The sequence below is a fragment of the Danio rerio genome, chromosome 7 (genome assembly GCF_049306965.1).
Source record: "Danio rerio strain Tuebingen ecotype United States chromosome 7, GRCz12tu, whole genome shotgun sequence".
In the NCBI taxonomy this organism is placed as follows: Eukaryota; Metazoa; Chordata; class Actinopteri; order Cypriniformes; family Danionidae; genus Danio; species Danio rerio.
In genome coordinates, this window is record NC_133182.1 from 60,307,501 (window position 1) to 60,330,305 (window position 22,805).

The 22,805-nt window shown below is 34.2% G+C and overlaps 1 protein-coding gene across 1 annotated transcript in view; it reads left to right on the forward strand.

The window, feature by feature from the left end:
• The window catches only part of dok1b (docking protein 1b), a 33,777-nt gene that overhangs the window by 8,359 nt on the left and 2,613 nt on the right, over positions 1–22,805 (forward strand). Inside the window, 3 exon segments of the mRNA NM_213088.1 lie at positions 14,748–15,041; positions 17,401–17,491; positions 20,153–20,325. Of these exon segments, the coding sequence (NP_998253.1) occupies positions 14,748–15,041; positions 17,401–17,491; positions 20,153–20,325 (558 nt within the window).

Sequence of the window (22,805 nt, forward strand, 5' to 3'; positions counted from 1 at the left end):
TTTTCATAGTCATCACATTTCAACATGGAAATAAGGTTCAAATAGGAATTTGGTTGACATGGTAATGTTATAAAAATTTGCCTTTAAACTTGAAATAAATATGCATGCAAAATTTACTGGTAATTATTGATCATGATCATCTTTTAGCCATACTGCCAATACTGTTGCGTGTGAAACATGGGCTCTACTACTTGACATTAATGCATGAAAGAATACTTAAGAATGCTTAAGAATACTTTGTTAGGCTCTGTCTTGGCCATAAAGATTAGACTTTAGACTTGTTTGTGCAAAAAGAAGATGATGAATTGCTTTGGCCTGGTGTACTATGGCCTTTGTTCTTATTTTTACATCAGCTTAAATAACTATTGATTACTGAGAATTGTAAATTTATTACCAGTCAATTGAAAGGTAACTAAATTGATATAATAGTACCTTAGTCATAGGTAGGGTTGGGTATCATTTAGGTTTTTTCAATACCGGTGCTAACTCGATACTTTTAAAACGATACCGGTGCCTGAACCAATACTTTTTGACCACAAAATTATGGTGGATGACTCTACAAAATTTTTTTATTTGTATTATTTTATTAATATGTAATATTTAATTTTTTTATTTGATGAAATCTTTTTTATTAAAATAATTTTAATAGAACAATATAATTAAATACTATTAACCTGTGAGGAGCGGGCAGGGGCCACGTACTTTTAGGAGCACATTTTAACGTATATATATATATATATATATATATATATATATATATATATATATATATATATATATATATATATATATATATATATATATATCAATCACAAAATACTTTAAAAATTAAAAGTAGTTTTTTTATGCATCACTCTGCAGTCTTCATAAACAAGATAATTAAATAACCTAAACTGAAAATAATCTTCCTTGTTCATTTATTTGATAAGTAACTTTATACTGGTGTAGGAGAACACATTTCTGACATGCAAGTACATCAAGGCACATTGTTGCACCTGTAAACTTTAACAGATAGGCCTACAGTTGTAGTCATTTATTTTGCCTTCCCATTCATTTAAAATAATGTTTCTGAAATTTTTTCCTAAAAAAAATTATTTTGCAGTCATAATAAGTCATATTTCTTATTGTTAATTTCGTGAATAAAAGCAGTTTTTAATTTAAATAATAATTAAGGTCAGTATTATTAGCCTTCTTAAGAAATATATACTGTATATTTTTTTATATACACAACAAATCAGTTACAAAATAATTTGACTAATTATTTTAACTTTCGTAGTTAACCGATTAAGTGTTTAAATGACACTTCCTAACGATAAACTATGTACACTCGATTTCTGATTTATAATAGCCTCTGCCGAGGACTTCCTATATTAAAAGTGGTAAAATTGCTATTAAAAACAGAAGTTTAATATCATCAACAGTGGACATTTTGATAGTGTTTCACAACATGAACATGACTGAAGTTTAATCTTTTTATTACCTGTGTCAATTTGGGCATCAACTTCTGACAAATGCAGGGAACTGATGCGTGCACAGAGGGAGCGAGTGCCCGAGGAAGCGATTGCACGTGACACCTAAAGCACTCGGGAGAGGCATTCCTCTGTCTTTGCGCCCTCAAATGTGTCATTAAGTTTGACATGTTTCTCCCTTACACGAAACTTTTCTTGTAAACTTCATTTGACGTGAAGTTCACACAAACTTCATTTGTAAGTCGCTTTGGATGAAAGCGTCTGCTAAATGACTAAATGTAAATGTAAACGTTTATAAAGAGAGTTGCTGTGTCAAAATCCTTGCTTGTAAAATACGCTTTAGAATGCTTAGTTTAAGCAAATTTGATGAATGCGATCATGCGTGTTGATTTGAAGAGTGAACCAGGCTCACCAAAAACCAGGCTGAATGCACTGTACCGCGCGCGTTGCGTGCACCTGCTCTTTAATCAACAATAACAATCGCCTGATATCACCTGTCCGTATTCCTCAAAGTTGTTTAGAATTAAATGTTTAGTTATAGTGTGACGCCTATGTGTGCCTTTTATGCACCCTTTGATGCTTCTTACGTCCTTGCTGCAGCATCGAAATTCATACGCTGACTTGATCCGGTACATACCGGTTACCAAGGTACCGGTGCTATAATGGCACCAGGTTTCGGTACCCAACCCAAGTAATAGGGTGTACTCTCACTAAGCAGTCTGAGCAGTGTCTGTCCAATCATTTTACCCCCAAACTCTGGTTAGAATGAAAAGTGTGATTGCTCAAATTCCTGGGGCCTCATGTACGAAGACTTGCGTGGAAATCTTACTAAAATATTGCGTACGCACAAAGCTGTAAATGTGCGTACGCAGAAAAAAATTCAGATGTATGAAACACTGCGTACGCCGAATCTCTCACATATTCTTTTGTACATCTGAATGAACGTGAAACTGAGCGCAACATGCACGAGCACAAAACTCCTCCCTGCCACCTCCCCCGTATGAATATGCTAATGACTATGCTAATGGCAAAACCCAACGAAAAAGCAAAGGCAAAATCAAGCAAAAAGAGAAACTTTGAACAGAATGTGAATTGGAGGTGCTGCTTTCAGAGGTAGACCGGAGGAAAGCGGTGTTATTTGCAAGTTAATTTCTCCGGAATTAACAACAAAAGAAAAAAATAGAGTGGGAGAGTTTAGCTGATGCGGTCAACACAGTTGGGTCTGAACATCGTACTGAGTGCATTAAAAACAAGAAATAGTGTGGTTTATATCTGTAAAATGTTGCAGGACGCTTAACAGTCTCAGTGGCGCTACTCGTAAGACGCATGTGAACATGAATCGATACATTCGAGCATAAACTCGGCTCGAATCCAGCGTCTGATGAACTCTTTCTTCTTTTTTCCCCCGCTACATATCAGATTTTGCCAACTATTTATCACGAGAAAGATAAGTAGGAATCATCAATAAGTTCATATCAATAAGCATCATATTTTATTTGCACATTTATTGAATGGAAATGTTTCTGATTCACGCATGCAAATTCATCTTCAGATAGTGTCTTTATAGCAATGTGCGTGCGGTAGATTGCTCAGATTACATTGGGAAAACAGGCGACTGCTGCAAATTGTGCTTTAATGTTTAGCTGGACAAATGTATGGTATGAAAACCTTATATACCTGCTGAACCCGTCTCATACAGCTGCCAATGCAAGGCTCAGACACTTTGTAGAGAGGAATTTAACACAACTGCCTCTAGGAGTCGCCAATGGAAAAAAACAGACACGCACAAAAATGTGCGTACGCCTGCCAGAAAGCTGCCGTGAAGCTTTCCCACATTCAGTTCATTGTTAGTAAATCCAAACGTGAGCGATTCTGAGCGTGAATCCTGGCGTACGCAAAGTTTTTGTGCGTACGCAGCGTTGATACATGAGGCCCCTGGCCTTCTGGAATGGGCAGTACACATGTAGAGTGATTGACAGAACATGGAAGTTATTATTTTTTCTGTGCACTACTATCCTCATTATGGTACCAACATCTTCTATTACTAAAGTACATTTTTCAGTTGATTTATTAAACTACAGTATATAAATCAGGTTCTTGACTTTTGATTTACAGCATTTGTACAGTAGTTTGCAAGAAAAGTCAAAAGCAACTGCCTCTATAATTGTAAGGGTTTTGTGTTTGTCTGTGTTTTTTGTGTCTGAGCATATGGCTTATTTGAAATGACCCACACTAACCTGCAACTGGCTGGCGAGATCTGCTAGTTGCAGGCACATGACGACTTAAAGGGCACATATAATGAAAATCATCTTTTGTAAGCTGTTGGACAGAACTTTGTGTTGGGTATAGTGTGTGCACAGTCATTGGGGTCATATAAAGTCAACAAATTAATTTTTTATTTCTATTTCCTGACGTTAAAATAGGATTCAAATCCCTCATATTTTGAGGCCCACCGCAACGTGACGTAAGAGTGTGGTTTCCCCACCCACCAAATTGAGCAACAGCCGCGTATTAACATGTCTCCACAGTAACGTGTAAAATCATACCAACAAGACAGGATGTGCGCAAAGCAACCAGAAATAAAAGATCTGTTGAGTTGTCTGTGATCATCAGTCATCATCAAATGTGATCAAGAATGAGTTTTACAAGTTTGACACATTTTTAAAAAATGCATGTTTGTAATTAATTACAGAGTTTTACTTCAGCTTTACTTTGTCACCACAGCCACATGTCAGTACAATTATAAAAGAAGATGCTTCAATCCTGGTTTGTGGACATTAAATCAGGTTTTTTTTAAATTTACATTAACATAACAGATATTCATACAGTGGTGTACATTAAATTGCATCCTGTCACATTTGCTTGCAAAAACAGTGCAAAGTTAAACGTATGCGGTGTGTGTGTGTGTGTGTGTGTGTGTGTGTGTGTGCGTGCGTGCGTGCGTGCGTGCGTGTGTGTGTGTGTGTGTGTGTGTGTGTGAGAGTGTGTGAGTGTGTGAGTGTGTGTGTCCACTGTGTGTGTGTGCATGAACTTTGCAACAAAATTGTGTGTGACTCATTGTTCTCATCGACTCATTAACTTCCTTCATTTCTGTCACTGTGCTGTTTATCTGACACACCTGAGGTGGAGATTGAAGCACACTCTGACAGGCACGTGGGAACGGTGGGCAGCGGGAACTAGCATTAAAGGCACAGGCAACAAAAACAGCTACAAGATGCTCAGAGCTGAAAAGTTAAAATCTCTGAAAGGTACAATAAATAATCTGATGGGTATTCTGAGCTGAAACAGACACATTCTGTAGACACAAAACACTTATATTAAATCTTAAAAAGGGGGGGAAATAGGTGTACTTTAAGAGACTGCTGTAGAGTCAGAAGCTGTGTGCATTGGGTATCGTGCTGAACCAACTAAATCAGCTTTTTCAACATTCTTCAGTTTGCAATATCTGAAAATAATTCCCAGTAAATTAGCGTTTTACCTAAAACAGTTCTATTGATATATATATATATATATATATATATATATATATATATATATATATATATATATATATATATATATATAGGGCTTTACATTAACACCCGCCAACTTGCCAAATGCGGGTAGATTTTAGCTCTGGCGGGTTAGGCAGACATCTCCACTAGCCACTTGGCTGTTTGGAAATCATTTTTAAATTGTAGTTTTCTTAAAAGCAGGGTTCAACAATAAGCATGACCTAATATTCTTGCAAATGTGATACTAGAATCGAAAAGCAGCACGATATAGAATGAGAAGGATATAGAATGAGAGGATGATAACTCGCGTTTACTTGCGCAAAGCAACCATGCCTAGAGGAAGTACAACAGGTGTGGTTCCCTTTGAAATAGACTGGACAAATAGCGATGATCGTGCACCCACAGTCCTGCTGCTTTCAAGAGCTCAAGATAAAAAAAAATACACATTCTTTTGTAAGCTGCAGCGGTCACTGCTTTCATTTGAATTATTCATAGAAGAGATTATTAACAGGCCTAACATTACCTGTGTGCACGGTGTGTTTCACATGCTTTCTTTTGCTTAGTTAATTTTGTTAATATAGTTTAATTATCATTTTTTTTACAATAACATTGCTTAAATGGGAGATTACTCCCCGTTTATGTGTAGTTATGGTGATCTGGCACTTTTAGCCAGGACAGATTACTGTGCATATTTTAGATACATGATACAATAATACTTTTTTTAAATGTAATGTTTTTTTAAAGAGAAGTTTTGTTGAATTAAAAAGTGCACCTATAAAACTATATTTTCCTTGTTTTTACAAATTAAAAAAATGTGGCTAAGAAATAATTATTTAGTGTGGTCAGAGATAAATTTGGTAAGTCCTTAATTTTGAGCCCAAAAAAGTTGTGAAATAAAAACTGATTGTATTGTGACACAACCCATTTGCTCATGCACACTGAGCAAGTTAATACACAATACACAAGAAGTTAAATGAATCAGAAGGCTTGTGGACATAACACAACATCTAAATCAATTAATTTAGCAAACTTAAGCAAAATATATTTTCCTAAGAAGAAAAGTGTGGCTAGTGAAAATGGCGAGTGGCTAGTGCTGTTGGATATCTACTAGCCACAGTGGCTAGTGATCAAAAAAGTTAATGTCAAGCCCTATATATATATATATATATATATATATATATATATATATATATATATATATATATATATATATATATATATATATATTAATAGCATAATATATATATATATATATATATATATATATATATATATATATATATATATATATATATATATATATATATATTATGCTATTAATTATTTAACTGCTATTAAAATATATCATTATTAAATTCTCTCTTCATACAATTTATTAAGTTAAAATAAATAGTCAGGCTGGTAGCCAAGGGGGGTTCGGGTGGTTCACAAGACCAAAGGTTGGAATATTATAATTATTATTATTATATTAGAATTTTTCTGATTATTCAAGTTGACAAATTCTGACTGTGGAAACTGGCCAGTTTGTTAAAAACATGTAATGATAGATGATAATAAATAAGCAACTTAAAAATAAGTATCATTGTTTTATTCAGCATTGTCATTATTTATAAAAGTAATATAAAAGTTACAGTTTAAAAAAATTAAAGCACATTTATAAATTAACACTTAAAATAAAATTATCAAAACAGTACTGTAAGCAATTTGACAAAATGTGGGGTTATGATAAGCATCCGACAAGATAATCCAACAAAAATTAGTTCGTAAAATGTCATTAAAATGCTATTTTTATACTCCATAATTAAATAAAAAATCTGGCGATAACTGCGAAAAGGTTCAATTTATTAAAAAAAAATAAAAAATCACCACTTTCAATAAGCTGACCTGATATAGAATAATGTTTATTATTGTACACTTTTGTTAATTTAGTTTTAATAAATGTATTATTAATCAGTATCAATAAAAGATGGAGCACAGGCTGTATTTTTTGACAAATTGTTTTAGCTGAAATTGGACATGCAGCTCTGCAGTTTTCGGGGCATATTATTCACAGACTGTATCAGTCTTCTATAACAGACCAGTAAAGTGAGGGAAACTCAAGCATCACACCAGTAGAGAATTTGATTGAACCTTTTTGTTCAGGTTAACATTGACAGTGCAATTTATTTATTTTAAGTAAATTCAATTATTGGTGAGGACATTTCAATAGTTGAAGTCATGATCACAGGAAAACAACATTTAATATGTCACGAGAAAACAGGAAATAAAAATATAATAACTCATGGTCTCTAAGGACTTACATATCTACTCCATTTGATTATTTTGTGTGTGTTTGTGTGTGTTTGCTCAATAAGTACCTTCTCATTCTAGGGGTATTTTGTAAAGTAATAAATCAAATATATGAAAATAATCATGAATGTACATTTATCATGATCATGCACTTTTGCGCTCAAATGATTATGGCTGTTCTGAATGGCTAATGTGTTGCAGGAATGTGTGTCTGCACACAGATCAGTGCTTAACACCTGTGCTGCCCCTTCATCACACACAATCATTAAGTTACACGGTGAAGAATCTGTGTTAAAGGTCTGAAAATGTTTGTTGGCCCGGTCATACAGTACATTGGTAATTAATAATTATAATAATAATGCTGAGGTCACAAAAAAAAATTTTTAGTGATCATGAGAAAACAATTTTTTGTGATGTCAAGATCACAAGTAAGCAAGCTCTTATGTTAAGATCACAAGATAAATAAGTTGTAATCATGAGAAAACAAAAGACAAAAATATTTTAATGCATGGCCTCTTAGGACTTGTGGATACTTAAGTAGATGCCCTGTTAAATTTTTTAATTTAGGTGGTGGAGAGGTTTATTTTAGCAAGGAGTGACCTTGAAAATATTATTGGCTGAATCATAGAATTCAGATGGGGCTGTGCCAAAGTGGACAGATAAACTTTTACCTCAAGGTATAAAAGAATGCAAACCATACGTTCTAACTCATGAACTGTATAATTACCTGTAGAAAAGGGTCGCACTAAACACAACAGTTTTAAGAGTAAATTTAACTTTTAAAACCTAATGATCTTAATGATCGAAAATGTCTCTAAATAAATAAATATTATAAAGAATAGAACTGGTAGACAAACAGTTTGTCTGGTCCACATAGATGACCCAACCAAGCACCTCCTTTAACCTGACAGCAAATGCTTTAGACAGATTTTTCAAATCAGAGAATAGTGACACGTCTTCAGTTCTTTACGTTTCTTAGATCAAATTTTATACAATAAAAGGGTGATTACTGCTCTCCTGCAGCTCATAGGCAGCAACCTTCCAGTCAAGCTGTCATTAAGCACTTTAAGCGGATCATCCCCAAAACACCCCAGAATGACTTCTAAAGCTAGATTGATATTCCAGGGCCTCATACAGTTCGTTTTTTCGTAAAAAAAAAAAAAAAAGAAAAAAAAGGAAAAGGTTTTTCCTGATTAGCATTTGCTCCCTCTGAACTTTAGGCAGACGTAGTGATTGGCTATCCCTTCAACCTCAGTGTGCTCAATTCTATAGACCAATTACCATGTTTGTAAACATTCAGGATGCGCGCACAGGGAGGTGGCAGAAAAAAACCTGGAGCGAGAGAATGACATCTGATGCGGTAGAGAGTTTGTTGTCTTAGAAATAAGTTATAATGATTACATATTATATATATTATTTACATAATGCTTTCAGTGTATTATAACAGCTTGTCACCCAGTGTTAAGCACAGTGATTTGGCAAAATTAACGTTAAAGTGAGCAGCGTTCATCTGACAGGTCTATTTGTGATGGCACCCTCCCAATGAGTATTGGATAAGATGAAATGACCAGGCCTCAGCCCAAAATATACAATCTCATTGAAGCTCCATGTGATTTTAAAAGAGAGAAGTTAAAGGCCAACAAGTCAAACAATGTTGTTCTGTATGGTCATGTGCAAGAAATAATGTTCCATGATTACCAGATTCAACATTATGTAGTGCTAAAAACCGAGGTTCTGTCTGGTCAAAGACAAGGAAAGAAGACGGAGCTGCACAAGGCCTGGGTAATTAATCATCAGCAAGCAAAACGACTGCATTTTGACAGCGAACTGCACCTGTATGGCAGGGTATGTGAACTTACACATACAGGTAAAGTTGGTTTTATATTCGCACATTCTGACTTTCTCCCTATCAGTATAATTTTATAAAAGTATTATTTGCAAACTCTAAATAGCGAAATCATATTAGCAGCCATGGCTAAGCAGTGGCACATTAAGTAGTGCTGTTGCAAGAAGGCCGGACGTTCGGCACATTAGGTAGTGCTGTTGCAAGAAGGCCGGAGGCTCAGTTGGCGTTTCTGTGTGGAGTTTGCATGTTCTCCCTGCGTTTGAGTGGGTTTCCTCCGGGTGCTCCAGTTTCCCCCAAAGTCCAAAGACATGCGGTACAGGTGAATTGGGTAGGCAAAATTATCTGTAGTGTGTGTGTGAATGTGTGTGTGTGGATGTTTCCCAGAGATGGGTTGCGGCTGGAAGGCCATCCGCTGCGTAAAAACTTACTGGAAAAGTTGGCGGTTCATTCTGCTGTGAAGACCACAGATTAATAAAGGGACTAAGCCGACAAGAAAATGAATGAATGAATTTTAGCAGTCATTGACTATCTAAGTACAACATTGTTCACAGTCAAATAAATGTTTTAATGTTGTTTTCAAGTCACACTTGCAAGTTATTTCAGACCGAATATTCAAAGTGCCGTTGTACACAATATAGGGAGTGTGTCACAAGTTGTCACTGAATAAATGTGTTAATATAAAATCAATTTTACCTTAATAACTTACACTTTCACGTTTCATTTTTAGCATTCAGCGTTCACAGTTTAATTAACCATATGTAACAGTTTTTGCTGAAATCAATTCTGCAATCAAAAACGAGTAATGTGTATGATTCAGCATAGCGTGAACTTACCTAAAATAACGTGAGAACTGAGTTTAGAATTTCTAATTAGGTCGTCACTTCATTCAGGTCCCTTTTAGCCAAAAACGTCTGCAGTTGGTATAAAAGCAGAGTGGTGTATGGTAAAAGTTAAGTTTTCTATAAGTTTTCTTTATTTGGCATCCTACCACACAACACAACATGTTTACTATTGCAGCCTGTCTTTTTTTGCAACCAGGGACCCGTGTGATGTCATATGTGACGTAGGTTGGTAATTGGTCTATACAAATCTGAATAAAAAGCTTCTGCTCCTGATTTCCTTGGGCTCTTTAATTTCCATTCCATGTTCGGATAGCAAACAATTCATATTTCTATTTAGGCAATTTTTTTTCAAGTCCAAAGGAAAAAATGTTTGGATCATTTTTCAGAGTGACACTCTAAAACCTCGATCTTACCAGAGCACCATGTGCCTTAATAGTCTGCAAATTGTCTATGCCGTTCTTTCCATTTTTTTAAAACTTTAAAGTTCTTGTTCATTTTTGGATCCTCTCTAGCTCTGCCAGAGATGTCTATTGATAAATTGAGGGTGTATATATGGCACAGTTGCTCCATATTTTCTATTATCACACAACTTAGAACTTGAACTTAGTAGAGAACAAAAGATGATTTTCAATTTTTTTAAATTTTGCTTCACAAAAATGATCTTGTATTAACTATTAAAATGCTAACAAACACTTCTTGGTTTGACATTATAAACAAAAATGATAAAGCTGACCAAACCATGATCTAAAAAATCTACTAGTGATATTGTGTATCCCTTAAAAATGTTAAAATGGCGTTTTAAAACAAATCAACCTGTCAAGTCTTGCCATTGTTACATGATATTCTCTAACTAATGTCCAAATATACTTTCTCTGTGTTTAATATAACAACTTACAAATATAATGCAAATCATGTTTTTTTTTAAATATAATTTGTTGTAAAACACGCTGTGATCCTATATGAGGTTATTTGATTGCTAATAAAATTATTTTTGTAATATTAAATTCATCCGCCAAAAAACAGAAACTCTCCAGGTTTGCAATTCTCTACCACATCTCTATTAAAAAAAAAGAAAAAATTTCAATTGCCAAAAGTGGAGTATACAATTTTATAAACACATTAAAATGTTCAAATTTGACATTGGGCTTCATTCAACATACAGGGGTTGGACAATGAAACTGAAACACTGACCAATTTAGTGTTGGAGGTTTCATTGCTATTTGAGTAGCCCAGTGGCAATCTTCGTTAATTACACATTCTACCAGTAAGAACAGTGTATGCAGGTTTGATTTACAGTAATAGCGCAATAGCTTAAAATGTTGCAATGCACACAAAAGTTTGGGTGACATATCAGAGATTAAAAGAGGACAAATTGTTGGTATGCATCTCAATGTTGCATATAGGTGACTAAGACATTAAGTATTTGTGATGTATCAAGAGCCACAGTATCCACAGTACCACCATTAGCTTGCCATCAAGTTGGACAAACCACATCCAACAGGAGTAACTGTAGACGCAACAGGAAATTCCCTCAAATTTCCTCAACCTGTACACTTTTTCACTTTCTGTCAGGGAAGAAATCTTCTACCTCAATTCCTTTGTATTTCACAGGAAAGTCTTAATTTTATCAAGAGTATAAACATTTAGAGCTTACTGACTCATTCTCACTTTCTGTCATGGAATCACCAGAAACATCAAAGTCAAATATCTCTCCATGATCCACGTTTTTGTTATCTGCTTTTCCTGAACTGACACCCCCCCACTCTTTATTTTTTTTCTTTTCCCCATAGTTTACCTTTTCAATGTCAGTGTTTTACCCCCACAACACTACGAACATTATTCACTTCTTACTGTGACATTAGCCACATATTAACATAATCAGTGTGCAGTGTGCCTGTGTATATCAAACTATTCATGAACATTTACTGTTTTATGCTTTGCCAGCAGTAGGCTGTTACCAACAGTATACATTTTATCAATTGGTAATATTTTAGGTTAAGATCTTCTATGTGCATGTGTTCATATAGCTGTATGATAATATTTTCCATAACTGCTGTATTTAACCTGAAACTTACATATGTGGATTGCAAAGCAGGCTTACTGTAGTTAGTTTTGGTTGCACACTTGAGGAAGTTACTGTTTGAGTCACTTGCTTTCTTTCTGATCGTTTGCATAATTTCCATTAACATATACACCTGAAGTGTTGTGTTGCCTTATATGGCTAAACAAGGTGCTATATAAATAAAACGGTAGCTATGTTTCCATCCAAATGCAGATCCCACTTGAAACTGGAATATCCCATAAAACATTTGCGAATGCAGCATCTTTTGCACCCAAGAGCCATAGGTCGGCACAAGTTTCTGATGATATGATAACCTTGGATAAAAATATCACGGTTTCATGGTATTGTGCTTACTGATGTAAAATAATTTCTCTTTAGATGTCTTAGTAAAAAAACAAAAACCTTTTTCCCATTTAACACAATATATTAGATTTTAGGAAACATTTTGAATATTTTGGAATAGTAAACATGTCAGGATACATATTTAAAATAAATATATTATTGACTGCTCACTTCATTTGCTTCAAAACATAGATTACCTTTCAAGACACAAAAAAAAAACACTTAAAAAACATATACCTTAGAAACAGCTTAACAAAACATTTTTGTGGTTTTAATACTTTGAATTTTCTAAACCATGATAAACCTTGAAACCGCTTATCTTCCCGTGCCTAGCATCCAATGATGCCACTATAGGCCTTTTCTTTATTAATAATGACTTGCACCTCAGAAAATTAGGATGAAATACAATGGACGTACAGTGGCTTTTGGAGGTGTGAGATGTTTTCTGTGAGCACAGCTTCAAGACTGTGGGTTCTGGGAGCTAATAATTCCGAACTACTTTGATGACGGACTTTGATGGAGGTATTTTAGAATGACCAAAACAATATTTCTGATATTTTACAATGTGGTCTGTTTGCTGTCCATTAATGTCATCCTATTGTGCCCATTTTTTTATCACACGGTCTGTTAAAACAAAATCAACTACATTTTTGATGCGCATGCTTGGATTTATTCAGTAAATGGGATTCCATTTTTTTTATGTACATTTTTATTTGTAAAAAGTTTGTCCTACTCAGTTGTGTGCAAGTTTTTTGCATACATGTTTGTATGTACATCTTTGTGTTTCTCTGAAGCATTTTTCATGTGCTTTTCCATAATGTGCGTAAAAATAGGTACAGTAGATAGAAACATAGCTAATGACACACATCTCCCATGTATTAATAATTTGATTCTGAGATTGATTTAAGGAATTTTGTCAGACTCCATTCCACACTCTCAGACAAAAAGTTACACAGTGGTACAAAAAATGTTCCTTAAGGAACAGTTTTGTACCTTTGTAAAAACTTTTACCTTTTGTAGTACAGAAAAGACTTTTTTATTCTTAGATGTAAATTATAAATTAAAAAAAGAAACCTTTTTTGTAAACTGAAACATTGTTTAAAAATGTGCTTGATGTTTCATATTTAATGAAAATAAATAGATATACACCTTTAAAATCTTCTTGAAGGAACACATTTGACTGTTAAGGTACACTTTCGTAACTTCTTTGGTACAAGACGGCCAAAACCCTGCACAATTTAACTTTAGACTTTTACTTAAACTATCAAATTAATGAAGTTCTTCTGCCTTTTTTTTTTAAACCTACAGGTAAGTGTGTCGATGCAGGGTTGTAACTAAACATCTCAGTTTGGCATCTATATTAAACTAAACTTCACAAGTGACATTTGTAACAAACTGACCTTAATTTAGCTAGAACTACACCAGCATTTCACCACTATCTCCTGCCAGTCTGATATGTTGGATCATTCCACAACAGTCTGAAATATTGTTATTGATATTCTTCAAGCTTTTCTTCCTTACACAATCTATTTTGTAAAGCACTATAGAGATAATTATGACTTGACTTGACCATGGATGTAGTAGATATGTGTATCAGGGATTCATGTGGAGTGTTTGGTTAAATCAAAGTTGGTATTGGTTTCCAGTCAGGGAAAAGAAAAGGGGCAGGAGCACAGACAGCTGCAGAGTAGTAGAGGAAATAGTGCTGTGAGTGTGCTGGAAAAACCCACAGATTTTCCTTACTAACTTACATCTGCTGTCTATCTGTCATTTCAATTCAAGTCAGTTCATCTATATTTCAATGTAGATTATGTCAAAGCAACACAACATAGATGAAGTTTTGAAGAAACTAGAAAAAACTTGATCACAGCAGTTCTTCTAAATGAATGACATTGATCCAATTAGAACTGATCAATTCATGTGGTGAAATTATATCGCAGTTGAGTTCAAAGTAAATATAATAAATATAAATATAATAATAATATAAAATAAATATGATATTAATAATAATATCAATAATAATAATAATATATATATATATAGTCACTTTATTAATCTGGGGTAGCCACAGCGAAATGAACCGCCAACTTTTCTAGCACATGCAACCGGCAACCGGAGCACAGCTTATGAACCAAGAAGAGACTAAAAAATTGTTTGTTGCCTATCTGGAGAAAAGGGCCTTAAAAGTCAGTGTCAAGTTCCTCTTATGACAGATGTTTAACCCTAAAAGCTAAATAAGAAAAGTGTTGTAAGTTTGGACAAGCTGCTTATATTCTGTGTCTGTTCAGATTTAAAGTTCAGTGTATCATATTTTCTAAAACCCACATGTAATAGTTCAGTTCAGTTAAAAAGGTAACTTTGTAACGCAGTAACAACTTCCTTTTCTCACTCTCTCCTCTTTAGAAATGGAAGAAGAACTGGTTCGTACTCTACCCAGCCAGTCAAAATGGTATTGCACGACTTGAGTTTTATGATTGCTCAGGTAGTGCCAGTGATAAACCTAGCACAAAGAAAATGGACAAGAAGATCATACGGCTGTCAGAATGCATCAGCATACTTCCTGCTGTCACTGAAAGCTGCCCCAAAGAAACCATGGCTGCCTTTTGTGTGGAGACCAATGAAAAGACGTTTGTCTTTGCGGCTGAAAAAAATGTTACCAATGATTGGGTGGAGAAGATGTGTGAGATTACTTTTCAGGTGAGATGACATTTTGCACTCTTAAACAGATATGTAAATAAAAACCTATGGTAACAATGTCTTTTTTTTTTTTAAACACACCTGTGTGTCTAGTTAAGGACAGCACATTTTGTTATTTTGAACTCAACCTGTGTGTAATTATTTTAAACACAGGCAACTTGTTCAATTATTTAACATACTGTGATAATGTGTCACACAGTTTGTATAATAAATGTAAAAAAATTAACACCTTAACAATATTAATGCAGTATAAAAACAATACTTATCAAAACATGAATGCAGCAGTACATTTATTCTAAATAATTACCATAAAGACAAAAAGATAAGCAAAGTCATGGGAAAAGCCACAAAAAACAAACATACAAACAAACAAACAAACAAACAAACAAACAAACAAACAAACAAACAAACAAACAAACAAACAAAAAACTCAAACCCTTAACAAGAATGGCAAAACTACAAACTGTTTGCACTGATAACTGTCAGATTCCTTTGTAGAAGTTTAGCTATTTTTACTGCTTAAACTAAATGTTAGTTGATGGTTTTAAATATTACAAAGCTTACTAACTTACTAACGTTTTAAAAAATTCATAACGAACAATGATACTATCACAAGTTGCTATTGCTGTCTCTTGCTGTTTCCTGTTTCTCCCTTGCCGAGTGTAGCTCGCCTGCTCTTCTTAGCTTGCCTAAATTCAGTTTTTATTTATTTTAAATTTGATAACTATTCGTCACAATCAAATTAAAAACTATATATATATATATATATATATATATATATATATATATATATATATATATATATATATATATATATATATATATATACAGTTGAAACCAAAAGATTCCATACACTGTATAAAAAGGCACATAGCCATTAAAAAATGTCAAATGTTGATGTGAAGGTAAGTTAGGATTATCAAATTTGTTTCTGTTATTCTGCAGAATAATGAGAGAGAGATTTTTTTGAAAAATATTTAGAACTTTTCATGAAAGTCAAGTTTACATACAATAAGATTATAATGCCTCTGAAAAAACTCAGATGATGGTGTCCAGGTTTTGGAAGTTTCTGATTGTCTAATTGACAACATTTGAGTTAATTGGAGGCACAACTGTAGAATAGTATTTAAGGAAAACCTCAAACACTCGTGCTTCCTTGTGTGACCACATGGTAAAACTAACAAGCCAGAATCAACAAAAAAAGCCAGGTTACAATTTGCTAAATTACACTGGGAAAAAGAATAATTTTTGGAGACATGTCCTGAGGTCTGATATAACTAAGACTTAACTGTTTGGCCATAATGACAAGTGTTACAAAGGGGAAAGCTTACAAGCCTAGGAACACCATCCCAACTGGGAAGTATGGGGGTGGCAGCATCATGTTGTGGGGCTGTTTTGCTCAGGGACTGGTCCACTTCACAGCATATATGGCATCATGAAGAAAGAACAATATGTAGAAATACTGAAGCAACATTTCAAGACATCAGCCAGGAAATTAAAACTTGGCCTCAAATGGGTCTGACCCTTAGCATACTGCCAAGTTAGTTAAAATGTGCTTCATGGACAACAGAGTGAATGTTTTGGAGTGTCCATCACAAAGCCCTGACCTCAATCCTATAGAAAATTTGTGGGCAGAGTTGAAAAAGCTTTTGCGAGCAAGACGGCTTATAAATCTGACTCGGTTACACCAATTCTGTCAGGAGGAATGGGCCAGAATTCCTTCAAACTATTGTGAAAAGCTTGTAGAAGGATACCCAAAACATTTGACCAAAGTTATACAGTTTAAAAGCAGAGCTAAAAAAATACTAAGGAAATGTATGTACTTTTGACTGTCAAAAATTAACAATAAAAAAAATTCTCTTATTATTCTGGCATTTAGCAAATGTAAATCATTAAGGTAATCCTAACGGACCTAAAATAGTAAACGTTTAGTATGATTTACCATCAGACATTTTAAAAAAAAATGGTTATGTTCCTTTTTTAAGAGGGTATGTAAAATTCTGGTTTCAACTTTATGTATATATATATATATATATATATATATATATATATATATATATATATATATATATATATATATATATATAAATAAATAAATATATAAATATATATATATATATATATATATATATATATATATATATATATATATATATATATATACACACATACATACACACACACACACGCACACTATTAAATTTGTGAATAACTGTTGTGTTGCTGGTTTCTGTAAACTAATTGACTGGTGTTATAACCTTTTTAGTCAAGGTGTTTTTTGTTTATTACATTTACAACTTCTAAAGAAATGAATATAGTTGTTACTATATTTACGTTGCTTTGTCTTTATTGCTTCAAGGGAGGAAGTGGTTCACTTGGTAGTTCTGACTCAAATGGACAGCAGGAGCTTCAAATGGCAGAAAATCTCATTTATTACTCCAGGGAAGAAGGTAAGAAGCAACAGCGTGGCACAGTATGAATTTACAATACTCTGCTATAAACCATGTGAGCTAGCATTTAGTTTTTCGATTTTTTTTTTCTATTTCAGCTAAACAGCTGTGTATTTACATAATGTGCAAAGAGTTTCTAAAAAAATATACACATGACATCGTCTCCACTGTTAATTTGTCAAAGACTTTTTGTTGCTACATGTAAGTTAAAGTGTCGTCTACACCACCAAAACTGCTCTGAGATCAGAGGCATATTCTGTTTCATGCAAATGAGCGGCATGCAAATTTCCTTCTGACGTTAGTTGCTAAGCCTGGAATATTAGAGCTTTTGAACGTGTTGGTCATGTTACACTCATTTCATTTAAACTGTGAAAGATGGAAAGAGCTAATTAGACAGAAGGCAAAGCCGAATATCAGGCATGCCCCACCCCTTTCATGACTGGCAGTTTTTATGCAAGGTAAACAGTCAAGGAGTAACTTTTAAGTCCAGTCAGTTCACATACTGACTCTTGCTCCTGCCATGATTCTCCAGTGTTTCTAGGGAAATAGTTTGTGATCACTTCTGTTTTTACTATGGGCAGAACTGACTTCCTCAAAGAGTGTAAGAAGTGACATTTAAAAGGTTTGAAACGGTACAGTCTTGGCACGCTGACTCAACTGTATCTTTTATTTAGGTTTTTGCTCAAGTATGAATGTGGGCTTCAGATTTTAGTTGAAAGCCAATCTAGAGATACTCAAGACAATGAACATCGATTAGGGGAATGCATTTTATGTATGTTATCAGTTTGCAGGGAACATTTAGAAAGTAGGTCAAGCATCACTTGTGGCCTGCTTTCTTTGATAAGCAAAATCATGTCTGTGGTGAACTTAGTAGAGAAATAGCACATACAAAACTGAAATGATAAACATCATTGTTGTATTTTTTTATACTGTATTATTCGTTTGTCCTATGTGATTTTTAAAAAGTACAGTGTTGGTCAATTTCCTGAAATTTTAAAAAAAGCACTTTCAGTTTTAGTCAGATGCTGCAGAACTTATTCTCATAGTCTTGTCAATACACAGAATCATTATAAATTGTACAATTTTAATGTTGATTTAAAGGAATACTGGATGACAAAATAATGTAAAAAAATGTATAGCTACTATAATTGTATCAAAAGCTCATTGTCTGCAAAGAGTATTGAATATTGTATGTAAACTTTACTATTAAAACTTTAACTCTGAACTGTTACTGTGTATTAACTTTAACATCACGATAATATACCTTTTTAGCATAATGTGATCATTCACAATAGGCACATCACGAGTATACACAATGTTGAGCTTGGATTATAATTTAGTATTTCGTAAGTGTTTTTGAGGCCTGTGACTGAGGATTTTAAAAGCAATCAGGCATAAGAAGTTTTACCGTTTGAAACTTTGACAATAATATGTGTGTGTGCTTGCTGCTTCATGTGTACACATGTCAGAGCTTGAAGGTAAACAAACAATGGTTTATCATAAGCATTTTATCGATAATTATTTACACAGTTGGTCTTAAGAAGGAACATAGAAACGTTATCTGACAAACATCTAGTGGCTAAATGTGTCTGGAAAAATATTCAAAGGCTTTTATTGTCATAAACCGTGCAGATGTAAAAGCATCTGAGTGTTCTGATTGGCTAAAGTAGACGTCTCATGTCAGCGCATTCTAGACATGAACGCGCTCTTTCTGGCAAACTTCCGTCTGCGTTCACACAGCGCAGCATTCCAGCAAATTCCGGAAAAAAAAAAACAACTTCTCTTACCGGAAAATTGCCGGAACAAATTTACCAGAATTTTTGAAAAGGGCCTGTTCACACATACAGACCTTTCCAGAGAGTTGCCGTTAATTTTTCTGAACGGTCTGTATGTGTGAAAGGGGCTTATGGGTATGTATAAAGAGTGTACAATATACAATATATAAAAGTACATTTGACATAGATTTTTGTCATTGCTCCATGTAGAAAATACATGACCAATGCTGGCTAGATTACCAAGTTATTGTAGTCCATTTGAAATGACAGAACTTGTTTATTCCGTAGGTTTTAACATGTTAGCAGTGTAACTGCAAAGTATATTTGAATCAAAATGAAAAACTTGAACAAAGTTGATTCAATATTTGACTTGTTTAACAGTCTAATGAGACCACCAGCATTCACTGTTCTTAAACATTCACTGTCCTCAGTGAACTGTGCAAATATGCCGTTAAATGACCTACAAATTTACTTTTTACAAACTAAGTTCTATAAACAGCCATTCATAAAGATGAAAGAGACATTTTATAGCTCTCAGGGTTTTTAAAACATTTTCCGCAAGCATTTTTAGAATCTATAAATAGTGAATGCCACAAGACCTAATGAACACATATTATTTTACCATAAATTAACTTTAAATCTTAAATTTTTCCAGAAAACATGTCATCATTTACAACCCAGTACTGTATCGCACTTGCGATTAAATCTGAACTAAATCTGAAAAAAAAAAAAAAAATAAATATATATATATATATATATATATATATATATATATATATATATATATATATATATATATATATATATATATATATATATATATATATATATATATATATAATCATATTAACACACACTCCTAACTTGAATCTGTTCTGTTTTGCAGTTAATGAATTTTTGGTGACTGTTCAAAGGACTGAAGCATCAGAGCGCTGTGGTCTGTCTGGTAACTACTGGCTCAGGGCTAACATGGACAACCTTATCTTGAAGGATCCCAAGACTAAAAAGGATTTACTTATATGGCCCTACAAGCTTCTCCGTCGCTATGGAAGAGACAGAGTGAGTTTTATTGTCAGATTTTGAAGTGCATAGTGAGATTTCAAACCAACATGAAATCAGTGTGGAGTGCTAAAAAATTGAATGCATGCCGTTTAATGCAACTGAATCTCTTCTGTTGGAGCATAATAGGATATCTTCAACATTCATTACAGAACATTTTACATGCAGAGCACTTATGACACCCACACATTAGCATTTTTTTGTGTCTAAAATAATTGAATGGCTGTTTGCATTAAGCCTTCATTGTTGAAGACAGCTGACCTCACACTACAGATGACTTCAAAAGCAGGAACTGTTGTTTCCTTTCATTACTATAGAAACTGCTTTGCTACAGGAAGCTGGCCTTCCTCTCTCCCTTATGAGTAGGCGGAAGGCAGAGCTAATGCAGTGAATGACGGCTGAATACAGGTCATGATGGTTTGAAATCATTATAAACCCAGTGTCCTGGGTCCATATAGTGTCGGATAATTCATTAAATATAGTTTTCGTGTAGTTTGCTGCTAGACTACTTGTACTTTTGAATGTGTTTTATTCACTTTACGTTTTACAGGTATATTATCCATCTTTAAATGTCACACATTCATAAAAAAGTCATATTTCCATTTCGTTATGAGAGGTCAATGAGTACAATATCATAAAAATCAACAATTCTGAAAATGTATTGCTCTGAAATAACTGCTGTAATTCTGCTTAGACGCATCGATTTTGATTTTAGTTTTGTCTGTAATGTTACATTGTTAGAATATCATGTGACCTGAACCCAGGGTTCATACAATTATGAAAAACCTGGAAAAGTCATGGAATTTTGACATGGCATTTTCCAGGCCTGGAAAAGTTTTGGAAAAACAGAAAAACCCACAAAGTTTTGGAAAAGTCATGGAAAACAGATATCTGTATACTTGAATATAGTTAGCTGTCTTGACTTCTATTCTGTCCTTGGCCAATCACATACTCACATTATCAGTGCGGTGTAAGCATTAGGCATGAGACGATAACGGTGTTCAAGGTATACCGCGGTTTGGAAAAGTCAAGGTTTTAAAACCGACAAAATTTTCTGTAATACCACTTCTAAGGTATGAGTAAAAGTTTTTAAGGAAAACAGTATCTTCAGCAGAAAAAGATATCCAAAGATGTCGTTTTAAATAAATAAAAAAAAATTATTGAATATATTTTAGGACTGTAATCTTAATACCGTTAAATTTATATCCAAGGTTATCATACCGTCAGAATCCTATACCTACCCATGCCTAGTAAGCATTATCTTAATAAATTTGACATAAATAAAACGTGTAAATATAAATTTGGAATCACAGTGGTGCAGTGTGTAGCACAATCGCCTCACAGCAAGAAGGTCGCGGTTTCGAGCCTCGGCTGGTCAGTTCGCATTTTTGTGTGGAGTTTGCATGTTCTCACCGTGTTCGAGTGAGTTTCCTCCGGGTGCTCCAGTTTCCCCCACATTTGCAAAAACATGTGCTATAGGTGAATTGGGTTGGCTAAATAGTCCATAGTGTTGTGTGTGAATGATTGTTTATGGATGTTTCCCAGTGATGAGTTGCAGCTGGAACGGCATCCGCTGCATAAAACATATGCTGGATAAGTTGGCATTTTTTCTGCTGTGGTGACCCCAGATTAATAAAGGGACTAAGACGAAAAGAAATTAATGAATGAAATATATATTTAAAATAAACAGATTGTTGCGTGTTTTACGAAATGCTGTAATAAATTTGAACACGCAGTTTTTCTTTTGCTACATACAGTATTTGTAGACATTGCATAAAACATTAGGCTTACTTGAAATTTACTTGAAAGTCTTGAAAAATTCATGGAGTATTAGAAGTAAAAATGTGTATGAACCCTGTGAACCCTTTTTTATGTTTCCAACAATGTCAAACTGCATGGCCACATTCACTATAGTTCTTTTCATAGCCTTTAATACGAACATTTATCTATTTATTTTCCTGCGGCTTAGTCTCTATTTCAGAGGTCGACACAGCGAAATGAACCGCCAACTATTCCGGCATATGTTTTATGCAGAGGATGGCCTTCTAGTTGCAATCCAGTACTGGGAAACACTAATACACTGTCATTCACACACACACACACACTCATAAATTACAGCCATTTTAGTTTATTGAATTTATGTGTTTGGACTGTGAGGGAAACCGGTGCACACAGAAGAAACCCATATCAACAGGGGGAGAACATGCAAAATCCATACAGAAACGCCAACCGACCCGGCCAGGACTCGAACCAGTGACCTTCTTGCTGTGAGGTGACAGTGCTAACCACTGAGCCACTGTTATTTGTTATAGGCTTGGGCGGTTAAATTTTTAAACCGTCAAACCTCCTCCCTATTTTACCTCGGTATCCGGTATTACTGTGCATAATTAAAAAAATTATGACGTAAGGCTCAGACAGCATCACCAAACTGTTGGCTTGTGTCTAAACTATTCAGAAACAAAACACCATATATGCGACCT